Below are 18,690 nucleotides of genomic sequence, written 5' to 3' on the forward strand. Positions count from 1 at the left end.
AGGAATTTGGGCCAAGTGCTGGCAAATAGGACAAGATTAGGTTACGATATCTGGTCGGCATGGACAAGTTGGACCGAAGGGTCTGTTTCCATGCTGTCCATCTCTATGACTCTGTGATATGTAGTCAAGGTAACTCTGGGAGTCAGTGGGTTTGTAATGAATATTATTAGGCAGCATATCCCCAGAAATGGAAATTGAAAATCAAGAAAGGGAAGGTAAAAGTCAGAGAAGGACCATGTGAGTTGGGGAGGGATGGAAGTTAGAAGAATAATTCATGAACTTTTCCAATTCCAGATGAGCAGGAAGCAGCTTTAATATATTCATCAATGTAGCAGAAGAAAGAAATATGATAGTGATCCCAAGTAAGATTGGAACAAAGAATGTTCAACATACCCCACAGAGACAGGCATATCTGGGACTCATTTGGATGTCTATTGACACACCTTCTAACTGGAGAAAGTAAGATAGAGTCATAGAAATGTACAGCACAAAAAAAAACCCTGTGGTTCACTTGTCCATGCTGACTAGATATCCTAACTTAATCTAGTCCCTATTTGCCAGCATTTGGCCCATATCCCTCTAAACCCTTCCTATTCATGTACCCATCCAGATGCCTTTCAAATGTTATAATTGTACCAGCCTCCACCACTTCCTCTGGCAGCTCATTCTGTGCACACACCATCCTGTGTGTGAAAAAGTTGCACTTAGGCCCCTGTTAAATCTTTCCCATCTCACCTTAAACCTATGCCCTCTAGCTTTGGACTCCCCTACCCTGGAAAACAATACCTTGTCTGTTCAATGCCCCTTTTGATTTTATAAATCTTTATAAGGTCACCCCTCAGTATCCGATGCTCCAGGTAAAATAGGCCCAATCTATTCAGCCTCTCCCTATAGCTCAAACCCTCCAACTCTGGCAACATCCTTGTAAATCTTTTCTGAACCCTTTCAAATTTAACATACTTCCTATTGCAGGGAGACCAGAATTTAATGTAATATTCCAAAAGTGGCCTAACCAATGTCCTGTATAGCTGTAATATGACCTCCTAACTCCTATATTCAATGCGCTTACCAATAAAGACAGGCGTACCAAATGCCTTCTTCACCACTCTGTTTACCTGCAACTCCACTTTCAAGGAACCATGCACCTGCACAAGGTCTCTTTGTTTGGGAGCGCACCCCACGGCCTTACCATTAAGTGTATAAGTCCTGCCCTGATTTGCCTTTCCAAAATGCAGCACCTCATATTTATCTAAATTAAATTCCATCTGCCACTCCTTGGCCAATCTGTTAGAAGATAAATTGTTCAGAGTGAGAATGACCTCAGCAAAATGGACAAGGGTGATTGTGGATGAGGACTGGACACTTGTAAGACAGCCTATCCCTACCTTTAAGGAAGAGGCAGAGAGCTCTCAGACTGTCCTGATGGTAGGTAGAGGAATTCCATGATGAAAGAGGAGTCAGCTGAGGCCAGGAATTTGGAAATTGTGGAACTGATTTAAAGTGTCAGAAGCACCACAAGCTTGCATATTATACCTTTAGTTCTCACAGCAACATAAAATGTATCCAATCAGACTGCATGATTTATCCACTAACATCATATATTTTAGAAAATTTATGATCGAGTAGCTTTCCTCAATCTTTCACTATCTGAAGGAAATGTGTCAGCTAACACCTTGAACTTGCGCAGAAAATCCCTGCTAATCCAGTCTGCTGTTATCCATGTATGCCCGTAAGATAATCATTTATAATTTGAAGTCGAACCAGATCAGCGAAGCAAACAACATAAGCATTGTGCCCGTTTGTAGTTATGTACCACTCATTCATTTTCATAGTAATTTGATGAGTACTTGTGTTTTTAAAAAAAGACTTCATTGTTATTTTTGAGTAGTTTATGTTACAACATGTCTGCAAGGATATTGTTCATCATATGCCCCATTTGATCTCTGAAACAAGACTTTTAAAGGGCATGTTTCTCGGCTATGAAGTATTTAATTGGGTTTTGTAACCATTTTCAGTCTTTCAATGTGCATGTTATTTGCATGCTCTTTCATTTGATTTTACATGGATTCTAGAAAAGCCTTTCTTACACTGCTGGGCAACAATGTAAGCGTCAAAGAAAAAAGCAAAGTGTTGCTGATGAGTAAAATGATTTTAGAAGTGAAAATACAACAGGCTAGGTAGAAGGCAGATTTTTTTTCTTTGAAGAGGCAGAGGCTCAAATCACCAGCTGAAAGGTGAAGCCAGGAATCCATGATCGGATTCCATGGTCAGCAGAAGGCCATGGTTTTGCCCCATTGTGAACAAATGTGAGCTGCTGAAGACATGGCCAACAGATTGTCAGTCCCAGCTGTGCCACCAGGAGCAATGGCAATTGCCATTCCCTGATGAACAGCAATGTAGACCACTCAGGCAGCCTGGTATTGTGTTAAGAGGCAGCTATCACAAGGCCAGTTTGGGTGAAGGGGAAACTAGCTGAGTCGACAATATTTTAGAGGTTGGGCGAGGTCAGGGGAATACTCCATTGGGCACAGGAGGACTTCCACATGTAGATGTCAATAAAATCACTCATAAAACTCCACTATCGCATCTGACCTATTAATGTTGCACTGGAACCTCTGAGGTTGCATTATCCCCAAGTCAGAAACCACTGGTACCAAGACCTTCTGCAAGGTCAATGTAAAATTTTATCACTCCTGCGAAGAGGCTTTCTTGTATTCCTTTTCCAGTTCTGATGAAGGATCACTGCTTGAAATGTTAATCTGTCTCTTCTTTTTATTGCAACCTTATGATGTTTCTTTATAATTTATGTGTCCTGAAAGAATATGTACATAGAGTTAGTTGAAGTAGGCTGTGAAGGGACTTTGGAACATTAATGGCTGCATGGACTAGTGATCCACATGGCCTGTTTATGTGCTGTATTCAGTATTGTTTCATTAAAATGCTATCAGTGCCAAAGTATTATTAGTAGTTCAGTGTTCACTGAAACTAACATTTGTCTTTACTGGCATTCACTGTAAATTGAACAAGCTTTCAGATGGACATTAAATTGTTTTTTTCTGTTCAAATGAAGGCCATACCAACTCAAAACAAATGCTAACATTGAACCCTGCCTGAATAACTTCTTGTTTACTGCTCCCTTTAGAGTATCCTCTCATTATCTGTACTAGTGAAATGATTAACATGATTGTTTCATTAATTACAGTGGTTCTTTTGTCACAGTAAAGAAACAGTTCCATCTGATTAGCTTAATGGAGATTCCAAGGTACATAATTAAAAACAGTGCAGTTTTTAGTCAGTATTACTTCTATGAAAGTGCTAAATAAACAAAACAATTAATGGGCTAAATGTCTTCTGTCTCAATTAAGATCATAATAATGCAAGAGCAAATTTAGACAATTTATAAAGCAGCGTAATCCAGAGATACTGAATGGAATCTCCTGGGCCTGAACAATGTGAGTCATAGCGGGAAGTTTGGCTAAATCTGTTGAGATGTTGAATGAAGTCATTCTCAATATTGAGATCAAAATGTCTCATTTTCCAACCAAGTGCTGGATGGTGAGATGAGATTTTCGCTAGTGAGAGGTCTAGTAATTGAGATTATCACTCATTATCACCCTTGTTATTACTTAATTTCACCTTCTTTAATACACATCCTCTCATTGTACCACCCACTGGATAGAAACTAGACTCTAAAAATTCCTGACATGAAAGCCACATAGAGAAGTTGGAGGTATCATCTCATTGCTTCCTCCTCCAGACTTCTATCTTGGTCACCTGCCACTAAGGTCTTAGAGTATGCTCCATGGACATGCAGGGAAAGTGGTAATGTGGGAGGGGGGGGGGGGGTCATCAATTGTTAGCACCATTCCGGCTTCTACTGAAGTAAAGTGGATGTCTAATTCTAGCATGTTTACTTGATGGATCTGGGACTGCTAGTGTAAATTGAGTATATAAAAATATAGATAAACAGTTTGGTTAGGGATTTTGGGAAGTGCAAAGCCAATTGGATTGATGGGGAAGACTACCAGGAAAGGAATGTATTCATTTGGAGATTTATCGATTCAATGAGGCTGAGCCTGAGACTCACTGTAATGAGTTAATGCTTTTGCCTTCCATTCTGCTATAAATAATAAGTGAACAATGGAGATAAAAATAGCTATAACCACTCCCAGAGTGGACGGGGTTAAATGCTTCTGTGAGGGAGGGAGCTTCAGGTTTGAGCTGTTGCCTGGTGCAGGTGGGGGGAAAAGAATAAGAGGTGCAGAGGGCATGCAGGGTTTGTGTTATGCGTGTGTAAAGCATGCGGTTGTGAGAGTATTAAGAGAGTGGTAGATCTTGGTGGGAGAGGGGTACAGTAGCAGAGTTCGACTGAGTGTGAGATAGTTGAGAGAAGGTAGTGGCACTTATCTGTTAGAACACAGAAGGTCATTAAACTTCTTGCAGCATTGGTGGGAATCCCTCCACACTATGGGCAATATACCAACACTGGTGGCGACTTTGGATCAACCTACCATGGTTTCCTAGGGCAGTCCTGAGGATGGAGGAAAGCCCTCCTTTGTACCACCCTATCCACCAGGATCTCTAGGTCCCTGTAGGCAAAGAAAGCTGCCAAATTGCCTCTGTCAGCCAACGCTGGAGCAGTTTTTTCCACACTGCAACTACAAGTGTGCAGTTCCTGGCTTGCAGCAATTGACCTGGTGTGCAGCATATATCCTTGAAAGCCCCAGCAGCAACAAGTACTGCTTTCACTGCTGAATGCAAGATAGCCCTCAAGCAATGTCATAGCGGCATGATACATACATTATTAAATGAGCAGCAGAGAATTGCATGAGACAACTCACTAGAGTTCACAGAGAGAAACTTTCCATGAAGTGACACATTGGTACAAGAAGGCAGCTCACAACCACTGCCTTGGTAGGTCCGATCAAGGACAGTAGTGGGAGACTGTGTATTGATTCAGAAGAGAGAGGAGAGGTCTTGAATGAGTACTTTTCTTCAGTATTTACAAATGAGAGGGACCGTATTGTTGAAGAGGAGAGTATGAATCGGACTGGTAAGCTAGGGGAGATACTTGTTAGGAAGGAAGATGTATGAGCATTTTGAAAAACTTGAGGATAGACAAGTCCCCCGGGCCTGACGGGATATATCCTAGGATTATGTGGGAAGCAAGAGAGGAAATTGCAGAGCCGTTGGCAATGATCTTTTCATCTTCACTGTCAACGGGGATGGTACCAGGAGACTGGAAAGTGGCGAATGTTGTGCCCCTGTTCAAAAAAGGGAATAGGGATAACCCCGGGAAATACAGGCCAGTTAGTCTTACTTCGGTGGTAGGCAAAGTAATGGAAAGGGTACTGAGGGATATGATTTATGAGTATCTGGAAAGACACTGCTTGATTAGGGACAGCCAGCACAGACTTGTGAGGGGTAGGTCTTGCTTTCAAGTCTTATTAAGTTCTTTGAGGAGGTGACCAAGCATGTGGATGAGGGTAGAGCAGTGGATGTAGTGTACATGGATTTTAGTAAGGCATTTGATAAGGTTCCCCATGGTAGGCTTATGCAGAAAGTCAGGATGCATGGGATAGTGGGAAATTTGGCCATATGGATAGAAAACTGGCTAACCGAAAGTGAGGAGGGCTGTTGTCGGCTACAAAGGGGACTTAGATATGATGCAGAGCTGGGCTGAGGGGTGGCAGATGGAGTTCAACCCTGTCAAGTGTGAGGTTGTCCATTTTGGAAGGACAAATAAGTATGTGGAATACAGGGTTAACGGTAGGGTTCTTAGTAAGGTGGCAGAGCAGAGGGACCTTGGGGTCTATGTTCATAGCTTTTTGAAAGTTGCCACTCAGGTGGATAGAGCTTGTAAGAAGGCCTATGGTGTATTAGCGTTCATTAGCAGAGGGATTGAATTCCCGAGTCGTGAGGTGATGTTGCAGCTGTACAGGACCTTGGTAAGGCCACGTTTGGAGTACTGTGTGCAGTTCTGGTCGTCTCATTTTAGGAAAGATGTGGAAGCTTTGGAGAGGGTGCAGAGGAGATTTACCAGGATGTTGCCTGGAATGGAGAATAGGTCGTACGAGGATAGGTTGAGAGTGCTAGGCCTTTTCTCATTGGAACGGCGAAGGATGAGGGATGACTTGATAGAGGTTTATAAGATGATCTGGGGAATAGGTAGAGTGGACAGTCAGAGACTTTTTTCCCGGGTACAATGGTGTTACAAGGGGACATAAATTTAAGGTGGAAGGTATAGGGGGGATGTCAGGGGTAGGTTCTTTACCCAGAGAGTGGTGGGGGCATGGAATGCGCTGCTGTGGGAGTGGCAGAGTCAGAATCATTGGTGACCTTTAAGCGGCAATTGGATAGGTACATGGATGGGTGCTTAACCTCGGACAAATGTTCGGCACAACATCGTAGGCCGAAGGGCCTGTTCTGGGCTGTATTGTTCTATGTTCTAACCACCTTCTCATCTTGCACACCTCAGAACATAATTTTTTTAATATTCGTTTGTCGGATGTGGGCGTTACTGGCTGGCCAGCATTTATTGCCTGTCCCTAGTTGCCCGTGAGAAGGTGGTGGTGAGCTGCCTTCTTGATCTGCTGCAGTCCACCTGCTATGAGTTGATTCACAATGCCCATTAGGAAGAGAATTCCAGAATTCTAGAATAACAAATCTTAAAGGGAACAACAATGTGAGAAAAGTATGCTTGGTAAGTGGACGTTGATCGATGAGTTATTAATAACATTGCATATATATGCTATTCCTTCCAATTTTTGCATCTTCTCTTGGGTTACCAGCAAATATTTCCTTTCGGGCTTGTTATTTGCTTCTTTTGTTATTTTGTCATTTTAATTCTGATCATGACAAATCAGCTTTGTAAATTTACCTGACAGGTTACTGCTTTAATGAATAATCAAATGATGGAAGAAGGAGCATACAAAGATAGTAGAATAGTTTTATCTTAACTCACCGGTGGAAAACAGGATGCAGTGGTATATTTATACCCAGTTGATGCAACACTCATGTGTCTCAATACAAAGAACTGCAGATGTTGGAAATCAAACAAAAATAGAAAATGCTGGAGAGACTCAGTAGGTCTTGCAGCATCTGTGGAGAGAAAGCAGAGTTAATGTTTTGAGTCCAGTAACACCTCTTCACAACCCAATCTTGTCAGTTTCCTAGTAAGTTAAAAACGCACAAAGAAACTCTGAATTATGCTGGAGTGCTGCCATAACTTCAATGGAACACTGGTGGAGCCCCTTGGTGAAATGGTGATTGCAATGTGTTTTGTGCCTTGCATACCATGGGAATAGCTTTCACCTGATGAAGGAGCAGCACTCGAAAGCTTATTATTTCAAATACGGCATGGTGGCTCAGTGGTTAGCACTGCTACCTCACAGCGCCAGGAGCCCAGGTTAGATTCCAACCTCAGGCGACAGTCTGTGTGGAGTTTGCACATTCTCCCTGTGTCTGCATGGGATTCCTCCCACACATCAAAGATGTGCAGATCAGGTGAATTGGCCATGCTAAATTGCCCATAGTGTTAGGTGTATTAAGCAGGGGTTAATATAGGGGGATGGGTTACTCTTCAGAGGGTCAGTGTGGACTTGTTGAGCTGAAGGCCCTGTTTCCACACTGCAGGGAATCCAATCTCTCCTATTTAAGTAAACCTGTTGCACTATAATCTAGTGTTTTGTGACTTTGTGGTTTAAGGCACACTGTTTCCTTAAGATGTATCATTTTCTTCACCCGTTTCTATGACTTGTGGATAGTAAACACAGCAATTAACATTTTCACTATCCCCTTCCCTCATGAAGCGTGTTGCACTGCTGTCATCCAGAGAGGAATCACTCATATCTCAAACAGGACATCTGCTGGTGACCATCTGATGAAGCTATGCTTCATGAAATAGAGAGAGGCTTCTGTGCAGGACTACTTCACAATGCACCATCAAGTAATATTTTCTTGGTCTACTACTAATTTTGCTGTCCATCAATTTTTGCTAACTTTCTTTATTCTATAGAACCTTGAGGGCAATTTTGTTAGCACTGATTTCCCACCAGCATTTATTGCTCAAGAGAAATTGGACTTAATAAAGTGTTGGTGAACAGTCGTCTTAAAGTCTGAGAGACTTTTTCTGTCTGTTCAAAGGAATCTTTAAAGTCAATCACATTCTTTGGGGTTTGGAGTCACATACAGGCCAGGCTAAGTAAGGACAGCAGATTTCTTTCCTCAAAGAACATTAATGAACTGGATTCTTCAAAAGAAAACTGATATTCATCATTCCTGAGACCAATTTGTTTTTAATTCCAGAGATAGCGGCTTCTTTGGAATTAAATGGTAATGCAATTGTAAGATTTGAAGACGTGAATAATTACATTAAGTAAGTGGACCTCGACCTTCTAAAAGGACAAGGCAGATGTTACATGGGAACGCCACCATCTACAAGCTCCCCTTCATTCCACACACTATCCTGATTTGGTATTTCTATCACTGTTGCTTTGCTGTTGCTGGATCAAAATCCTGGAACTCCTTCCTTGGAACAGCGCTGTGGATATAGCTAAGTCACCTGGCTGGGCGGTTCAAGAAGGCAGCTCACCACCACCTTCTCACAGACAGTTAGGAATGGACAGTAAATGTTGGCTGAGTGTATAAAATAAGTCCAGTAACACAACTACTGTGCCAGTGTAGCCTATAAACAGTATATCATGTTATGTTTGTTAAATAGGGAAACACCTACCTATACAAAGCCTCTAAATAGGTGACTATTATATACATTTGGGAAAACTGTGATGAAGAATCAATTTTTAGTCAGTTGGTATACATTACATTGGTACATTAATTACTGGACTTTGAAAAGATCCCTTTAGGCATTTCTTAGCAATAACCAAAGGGATATATCTAGAATCATGCTTAAAATAAAATCAACGTCATAAGATTAATGTAAAAAAAAGTGCCATCCAAGCTATAAAGCTGCTTCATTTGAAAATATACTGACTATGATTAGGCCAACAGCAGTTGCTGATAATAGAACTGATGATAAATACTTAATTTTATTTTGTAAAGCTGTCTCCTCCAATTTCTCCAGAGTAGTGACTTCTGAAGTATGAGAGATGATTATGAAGCTTGCATCTGGGTAGTGCAATAAACTAGAACACTAGAACACCTTTAGGACTTGAAATTGAGGTCAGCCCATATTCTTGAAATGAAAGTGTGAAGTCTTTGCTGGTATCATAGATTCCAAATGAGCTAGTTTTGACAGACTCAGTTCCGGACCTGAAAGATGTACAGCACAAAACTGACCCATATTTGTAATTAATTGAGGTGCACTCTAGGTCTGATTTTGGGAGGCTATGTAAATGGATGCTGTAAAGACTGGAAATGTCATTAATGGAGTAGTGGTGTTTTCCTTGGGTTGAAGTTCTAGTCATAATAAATCACATCAAAATATTTCAAACATATGGTTTATGTTTTTAAGTGCTGAAAATATTATGCAAGCAAATGTTAAATATACATTGTTGCAGCAAGTCAAAGGAGTTTTTTTTCAACTGTATTCATTGATGTGCTTGACAGACGCTTCACATGGCAGACATCTCAAACTAATGAGAAAAAACTGATGGCTTAAAAAGTGGAGCAGTAAAATTTCCTGATACTCACCTGTCCTAAAAGATACACCTTCACTAAATGCTTTATCAAATTAACAGTCAAATTAGAATGAACTTATAATGTTGCTCAGGATCTTTTATAACATAACGTGGGTTGAATTCACAGCTTATTTCAAGAAGAGAAAGTGGGAGAGAAGGAGATGGAGAAAAAGACAACAAGAAAGAGCAAGTTACAATGGTTTGCACAACAGCACATAGTAGGCGAATATAGCTAAACCAATTCTGCACTCCTTTAGGCACTTATGCAGTCTCAACCCATAGGTAACCTGCTATCAGGAAATAAGCTAAGCTTTTGCCTAAATTGTCAACTTAATTAACTTCTGAATTAACTGGAGTCACATAATCTGCTACCTTTTTTTAAGGAAAAATTGTGTGCAAATTGTTTTTCTATTTGGTAGATATAATAAGTGTCTTCTGCTTTTGAAATGCAGGGAGTAGCCATTCGAGCCAGGACTGGGCTATCCAGTGGCCTACAACAGAAACTGGGAAAGAGAACACTCCTGTCAGCCAAGCAGAACCAGTCCAGTGGCCTGGATGCCATATGGCGCACAGTCCCAAATTCCCATCAAAGTTCATGCAGCAAGACTTTCATTCAGTGCCTGCACTGGGACCCACTTGTACATACACAGATAGACTGACCATTGGAGATCCAATCGGACTTTACCCTACATTTGAGAGTGGGCCAAGTTCTCTGCCACCTTCTCCACGACAACGGCATGCTATGCATACTCCTCCACGAACTCCTCCCATAGTTACAACAATGACACCTCCAGGAACTCCTCCAGTGAGAAGAAGGAATAAGTTGAAACCACCTGGAACACCTCCGCCAACCTCTCGTAAACTGATTCACCTCATTCCTGGTTTCACTGCATTGCACCGAAGTAAATCACATGAGTTCCAGCTAGGAAACCGAGTGGAAGAAACCCAAACGCCAAAGTAAGTTAAACACTCTTAATGCATCATTCTTTCTCTTTTGAACTTTATCACTTACATTTGTGTTATCACAACAATGCTGTCTTAATATTAAAACAATTTAAAAATAAATTGATAATATCTATATCTGTCAATAGCTATGTAGATTTTGAAGACAATAACATGGTGTAAATTAAGCTGGACAGATGGAAGTTATTTTCACCCAATTATGCTTTTGGCAAGGTAACTTCTGTGTTGAAAATCTGGCACAGTGTACTGCAAATTGCTAACACTTATATTTGTAAAATATTGGTCAGAAGGATGTTGTGGCAGAGCCTCTAAAAGTGTCTGCCTTGGTTAGATTTTCCTCTGCTCATTTAGGTTTCCAGTTTTTTTTGTTGGCAAGTTGCTGAACTTGAAAGCTAATAGCAGTGCAATGAGAGAAGCTATGGGAAAGAACTTACCAGCCCCTGAACAACATGGGCTTTGATAAAACAGGATGTACCTGGCAGAAATGAGATTCTCAATGTCGAGAGGAAAAATTCTGTTTGAAACTAGAAGGCAACAGTTCCCAACATGAAAATCAGAATGGGTACCTGGTGTTTTTGGCTCACCACTCCAAGGAAAGAAACTGCTCATCTATCTACAAAGACTGCCATTGGACAGGTACCAGCCTCTGCACACCCTCATGCCACATCTCTGACCAATTACAATACAGTTCTGTACTTCAGTGTTGCACTTTGGAGTGCACCAGCACCTTACGTTACAATGCTGCCACCAGAAAAGGCTGCCAGCTCATAGATTAGACCAGATTGCATTTCAGGACTCTACGCCTGTTCCATTAGTACTTATTCACTTGTGTCTGCTTGGATGCTCACAACATCTCTGCTTTACCTTTTTGTACTTTGTCCCCTCAGCTAACGTCTAAAAGCTCATGGTGCTTCTGTCTTAACCTGTCTTTTAACGCAGGCACAAAGCCAGACAGCTTATCCTAGTTACCCGTAGTGATCAGTCAAGGGGAAGAATGTGTTTCTGTAGAGACCATGCTATGTCAATCTCAGACCTACACCACGTGCCCGCAGCAGAAGTGGAAAAACACTGAATGTGCTTCAACTAGATGGTTATGTCTCAAAATCAAAGGAAAGTAGTCCTCTGTTAATCTTCAGTTGGGGTTACTGTCACAGTAAGTCAAGGGAGCCTGAAATATTGGCTACAGTCATTCTGCAGTCGCTGGGGCTGTCCAGTGAGTGCACATCATTCCTGTCTGAGGAGTGGGCCACAATCAGACGTTCAGACCCAGTACAATCAGACTAGGCAATCACGGTTTGTCAGGGTCCACTGCTGTTATAGGGAAGTTGGGGAAGTCAGTTGTAGGGACTGGAGGCAGCTTGCTGGGATGCAAAGGGGGCAGTGATTGTGAATGAGGGAGACAGGCATGGATTATTTGTGTGGGGAGGTTGAGGCAAGGGGAGCAAGTTATTGACAGTTGCATTGAATCTTACCATGATGGAGAGACAGCAAAGCACAGCGATTGGCATGACGAAGCTGTATGGCCAGAGCTCTTGGGGGTTAATATTGAGAGATGAAGTTGTAATTCCAAGTAGTATGTGGGAATGTGTGGAGGCTTGGTACTGATGGGGTTGACAGTAAGTGCAAGAAAAAAAGGAACAGAAATTCAAGGAGGACTTCTTGATTTGCAGACTGAGACTGTGACTCACTGTGTCAAGTGCAGCTAGCTTTGCCTTCCGTACTCACGTCACCCATAAAAAGCTCGCTGGAAATGCAAAATGGGTGCAACCACACCCATAGAGAGTGAAGTAAGTGTTTATTTTATTCTGCGTGAGCTTATAGGTTCTATGATTTGAAGCTCTTCAAGGGGCAATTTCATTAATGAGGCACTTACATAGTTTGAGTGGAACTCATCTGTAATCATAGAATTCTGCATGTGAAATGCACGCACTGTTCAACCAAGTGGGATACAATTCATAGCCGCAATCTTCACCATCTCAATGGTCATTGCAGATTGATCATTGTCACCTCTGTGAAGCAGAAATAATCATGACAACATTAAAAGTGGCACCTATGGGCCACAATACATAAAGAGAATCTAAGATCTCATAGGTAGCTGAAGGGCATGGAATTGATTTCCTCTCACCTTGGACTGTAAGTATTCATCAACTTGCTTTTATAAGCTGCCTTTCATGGGTGATGGGGCATGATTTCAATAATCCTACTGACTTAAAACTCTGTTGCTAAGAGCTCTGAGTTGCACCCTGCTGATGTATGAGGTGGATGGGTGCCTATCTCTCCACACAGAGTATTGTGGCAGCACCATTGCAATGCAACGCTATCAGTGAGCTCCAAAGTGCAGCTTTGAGGAGGAGAACTCTAAACCAAGTTATTCTGAAATATGGAATGATGTTGTTGTGATGGTGGTGCATTTCGGATGCCAGCCTCCAATGTTGGGGCTGTATTTCAATGAAATCTGTAATGTTGAGGTCTGCTGGCCAAGGTGGGGTCCCAGAGGAACAAGTGGTAAGCTAGAGTCGCTAAGTATTCACTGTAACTTTCATGTTGTGAATTGTTGCCATCTGGTTTTCATCTCCAAATGGAAGAATAGCAAACTGCATATCAATGAGGCGAGATTAGAAACTTATGAAATATAAAACATGAACATCATCCTCTTTCTCATTTCACTGATCTAACCTTGGATGGAAAGTTGAACGTTTTTCTCAAATATCGAGAATCTCATTGTTCCAATGTCAGCTAATTTTCCCAACTGACTCGCAGTTGCCCACATCACTTCGGAGGCAGGCAAATCATGGCTTCTCATTCTGTGTTTTCTTTGTGCATTCATCTTGAAAATGCAGAAATGGAACAATTTTATAGCATCATAGAATTTTATGGTTGAGAAGAAGATTATTTGGCCCATTGTGTATGTACTGATCCCCTGAAAGAGTTAAATTTTAAATGGACTTACACAGTGGAAATTTGTTTTGAATACTGTAATACACTGTAATATCAAAAAATAAACTCTATGCACAAATAATAAGCATAAATGAAAATATCACTAAATGTGTTTTCCAGGCCTTGAAAAGGAAAAATGAACAACTAATCACAAAGTTTCCAATTATTTACAAATTAAATTATCACTTAGTGAATTGATTGCTGTCTTCCCTAACGAGTTGCATTTTTAAAAAATAAAATCTAATTATGCAGAACCAAGCTGCTGTTGGGACAATGAACTGCATTGATAACACCTTTATCTTTTCTGTTCTAATTGATACATTATGCTGGCAGGTATTAGGTGTGGGATCCACGAGGCAAAAATAAAACATCATTGATCTTGGGAATATGGATACAGGAATTGATCTTTCAGTTGAATTGCAGATTTTGGCTGATTTCCCTCTGAATTGCCACTTTTCTACCATTTTCATTTGATGCCCTAAAATCAGTCTTGAATATTTCTATTATCCAAGTTTCTTCATCATGTTTGAGGGAGTGAATTCCATATGTAAAGGTTTTCTAATGCCACTCATTTTTAGCCTTAGTGCTTAAGTTTTAATTTTAAGGTTGAGTTCCCATATCTTGGATTTCCTGGAGAGGAAATGGTTTCACTGTCCTTTATCAAATTGATTAGATCACCTCTTTACCTTTTAACCTCCAAGAGAATGCAAATCAAGTTGATGCAATCTGCTTCATAATTTATAGATATCAAAAATTATTTTGTATTATTAAGCTTGATTTGTATCAGAGAATTCACTAAGTTTATATTTGAAAGCACACACTTTATCTCTGCATTGGTGTGGGAGCTAATTTGATTTAACCAAATGATAATATCAGATATTCAGCATGCTACTGTTAGCCAATCCATTACAGAGAATAATTATTCCATATTTTATAAAAAGCAAAGTTGGAGTTAATGTGTTAGGAATATATGTCTCTGACTGATTCATGATTGTGATGTCTCTCAAAATTAGTTTGGCTGTGAAACCTGTTCATGTAGGTCCTGGAATTCAACATTATTAGTTAAAAAGTATAATATTAAAGTTGATTTAGATACTTATGTCTGATTATCTCTATCCTGAGAAACTCACTTTTATTTACCATTTATTTTTTAATTAGTAATTCCATGGTTACATTTTCTATTTTATTGTGTATTGTGACCTTTCACAACAGACCAAATTCCCTACTCCTTACCTGTTGCAAGGTACCATAATCACATACCTAAAAATTGCAGGTCAGCTTCCTATGGTTACTCGCTGATGTCAGAAAAGATTTGAAAGTTCAGAGTTTATGCCTGTTTTCGGCTTTTAGAATTTTTGTCTGAACAAAATCATTTTGAGAGATACTTAACCCAATCCTTGTGGAATAAAATGTGATATCTGAATCAACAATTGTAGCAGATGCAGGTGTTAATGAATTCTAACCCAGATTTTTCTTTCAATATCTGCATTTACATTCAGAAGTATAATTTTTAATTGGCTTGTTATTAACATAATCAAAAATAGGTGTGGAGTACACATCACATTGCTTTTCTCCTAAATTGTGATAATACACTGTAGAACAGAGAAACCTAGGCATTCAGGTACATAATTCTTTGAAATTCGTATCGTTATAGACAGGGTGGTTACGCATTAAGCATGTTTGCCTTCATTGCTCAGACCTTTGAGTATAGGAGTTGGGATGTCATGTTGAGGTTGTACAGGATATTGGTTAGGCCCCTTGTGGAATACTGTGTGCAGTTCTGGTCACCCTATAATACGAAGGATATTATTAAGCTGGAGAGGGTTCAGAAAAGATTTACCAGGAGGTTGCTGGGAATGGAGGGTTTGAGATATAAAAATAGACTGGAAAGGCTGGGAAGCTTTTCACTGGAGCATAGGAGGTTGAGGGGTGACCTTTGGGCGGCACGGTGGCACAGTGGTTAGCACTGCTGCCTCACAGCGCCAGAGACCCGNTAATCTAATCTAATCTAATCTAATCTTACTGAGTTTTATAAAATCATGAAGAGCATAGATAAGGTCAATAAAATCTGGTGCTGGAAAAAGCACAGCAGGTCAAGCAACATCAGAGGAACAGGAGAGTCGATGCTTCAGGCAGGACACTTCATCAGGAGTCAAAGATAACATGTAGATAAGATTACTATAAAGGGTCTTTTTAATAGCAGAAGAGTTCAAAACTAGGGGGCAATGTTAGACTAGATAGGATGGAGATTCATAAGGAGGAGGTGTTAGCAAGTTTGGCAAATGTCAAAATAGATAAGTCCCCTGGGCCAGATAGGAATTATCCTAGAATTCTCTGGGAAGCTAGGGAGGAGATTGCAGAGCCTTTGACTTTGATCTTTATGTTTTCATTCCCTACAGGAATAGTGTCAGAAGACAGGAGGATAGCAAATGTTGTCCCCTTGTTCAATAAGGGGAGTAGGGACAACCCTGGTAATTACGAGCCTTACTTTGATTCTGGGTAAAGTGTTGGAACGGATTATAAAAGATAGGATTTATAATAATCTAGAAAGGAATAATGTAATTAGGGATAATTCACTTGGTTTTGTGAAGGGTAGGTCGTGCCTCACAAACCTTATTGAGTTCTTTGAGAAGGTGACCAAACAGGTGGATGAGGGTAAAGCGGTTGATGTGGTGTACATGAATTTCAGTAAGGCATTTGATAAGGTTTCCCATGATAGGCTATTGCAGAAAATACGGAGGCATGAGATTGAGGGTGATTTAACAGTTTGGATTAGAAATTGGATAGCTGAAAGAAGATTGAGGGTGGTGGTTGATGGGAAATGTTCATCCTTGGGTTCAGTTACTAGAGGTGTTCCACAAGGATCTGTTTTGGGTCCACTGCTGTTTGTCATTTGCAGATGACACTAAGGTTGGTGGAGTTGTGGATTTTGCAGAAGGATGTTGCAGGTTACAGAGGGACATAGATAAGCTGCAGAGTTGGGCTGAGAGGTGGCAAATGGAGTTTAATGTGGAAAAGTGTGAGGTGATTCACTTTGGAAGGAGTAATCGGAATAAAGAGTACTGGGCTAATGATAAGGTTCCTGGTAGTGTGGATGAACAGAGAGACTTCGGTGTCCATGTGCATAGATCTTTGAAAGTTGCCACCCAGGTTGATAGGGTTGTTAAGAAAGAAGTTTGATGTGTTAGGTTTTATTGGTAGAGGGATTGAGTTTCAGAGCTATGAGGTCATGTTGCAGCTGCACAAAACTCTGATGTGGCCACATTTGGGAATATTGCGTATAGTTCTGGTTGCCGCATTATAGGAAGGATGTGGAAACATTGGAAAGGGTGCAGAGGAGATTTACCAGGATGTTGCCTCGTGTGGAGGGAAGGGCTTATGAAAAAAGGCTGAAGCACTTGAAGTTGTTTTCATTTGAGAGAAGAAGGTTGAGAGATGGCTAATAGAAACATACAAGACGATCAGAGGGTTAGATAGCGTGGACAGTGAGAGCCTTTTTCCTCAGATGGTGATGGCGAGTATGAGGGGATGTAACTTTAAATTGAGGAGTGATAGATATAGAACAGATGTCAGAGATAGGTCCTTTATTCAGAGTAGTAGGGGTGGGGGGGGGGAGACTCCCTGCCTGCAACAGTAGTAGACCCGCCAACTTTAAAGACATTTAAATGGTCATTGGATAAACATATGGATGATAATAGAATAGTATAGGTTAGATGGGTGTCAGATTGGTTTCACAGGTTGGTGCAATATCGAGGGCCGAATGACATGAACTGCGCTATATTGTTCTCTGTTCTATATTCTATGTAGTTTTAAGGTGAGAGGAGAAAAATTTTAAACGGACATGAGGGCAACATTTTCACACAGTGATTTGTTGCGTAATGAACTGCCAGAGAAAGTATTGGAAGCAGATACAGTTACAATGTTTAAAAGATATTTGGATAGGTTTATGAATAGGAAAGTTTGGAGGGATGTGGGCCAAGTACAGGCAGGACGGACTGGTTTAGTTTGGGAACATGGTCGGTGTGGACCGGTTGGAAGAAGGTTCAATTTCCATGCAGTATGACTCTATAACTGTGGAAGCATCTCGCTTTCAGAATCATCTTACTATTCAGTCTCAAAAAAACTGACTCTCTGTGCATTCTTAGTGCTGTAAGCATGATTTGAGGAATGCTCAGAATTAATTTTTAACTATGAAAAGTATTTCAAAGTAAGAAAATACAAAACTGTAATCGCTTTATATTTTTGACATTGATGTAGCAATATGGATTGTGGTACTTGTATTTGGGGTAATTATTGAGTGAATGTGGATTTTTTACATGATAGTTTGAAGGTTTTTTCATAATTATTGCTGTTTCCACCCTAAAACATAATAGAAATATTTGCAGCAAATTGCTTATTCATAATTACAGGCTGCAATGTTTCCGATTTGATAACTACAGACATGCTTTAACCACTGTCCAAGAGCTTCATTGAAAGTGGCACATTTTATCTTCAGGGACAGCAGGAGAGATGATACTGTGTAGGAAATGCCCACTTTAGAGAGAAACCGTGCCTAAGGAGACAAAGTCACTTGGAAAGTTGAGTTAAAATATTCCTGAATGGCAGAGGTTAAAAATACAGAACAGCCTGAAAATAGACAATAAAATGAGCAGAATAAGAAAAATAAAATAAATAATACACAGAAAATGAGTCAGGTACAGCAGAAAACTGCATAAAGTTCAAAATATCAAACAAAATAATGAAGAGATAGTAAGAGCGTCAAATGAATATATTTTCCCTCTTGGAGCAGTTCTATCCACAACCAATAGTTGAAACAGTAATTAGTTACAGTCACTAATGTAAAGGAACTGGAAATTTTTAATCTCCACTTGAAACAGTGAATATACTGGGATTCTGAGCTCGTTCTTGGAAGAAGATCCAACATAGCCTGCGTCTCCAGAACAAACACTTCCCCAGCATAGAAAAGAAATTAGCATGGAAGGAAAATTAAGCAAGCAACAAACTTACTTTGATCATGGCCTATGACCTTTGAATGTAAGGATTTACCTATAAATAGGCAAGAGAATGGCCTCAACCAACAGGACCATCTACTGGTGGAAGCAGGGAATGAATGAAAGAATGGAATTGAAGGAACCTAAATTTCTGGAAGTGT

At 40.4% G+C, this 18,690-nt stretch overlaps 1 protein-coding gene across 2 annotated transcripts in view; it reads left to right on the plus strand.

The window, feature by feature from the left end:
- ksr2 (kinase suppressor of ras 2) overlaps positions 1-18,690 on the plus strand; it is a 423,089-nt gene that overhangs the window by 114,922 nt on the left and 289,477 nt on the right. For both annotated transcript variants that reach the window (XM_043715875.1, XM_043715876.1), the window contains exon 4: positions 10,091-10,595. In XM_043715875.1, the coding sequence (XP_043571810.1) occupies positions 10,091-10,595 (505 nt within the window). The remainder of the gene's footprint in view (positions 1-10,090; positions 10,596-18,690) is intronic.

Source organism: Chiloscyllium plagiosum, chromosome 25 (assembly GCF_004010195.1).
Source record: "Chiloscyllium plagiosum isolate BGI_BamShark_2017 chromosome 25, ASM401019v2, whole genome shotgun sequence".
NCBI classification, from domain to species: domain Eukaryota; kingdom Metazoa; phylum Chordata; class Chondrichthyes; order Orectolobiformes; family Hemiscylliidae; genus Chiloscyllium; species Chiloscyllium plagiosum.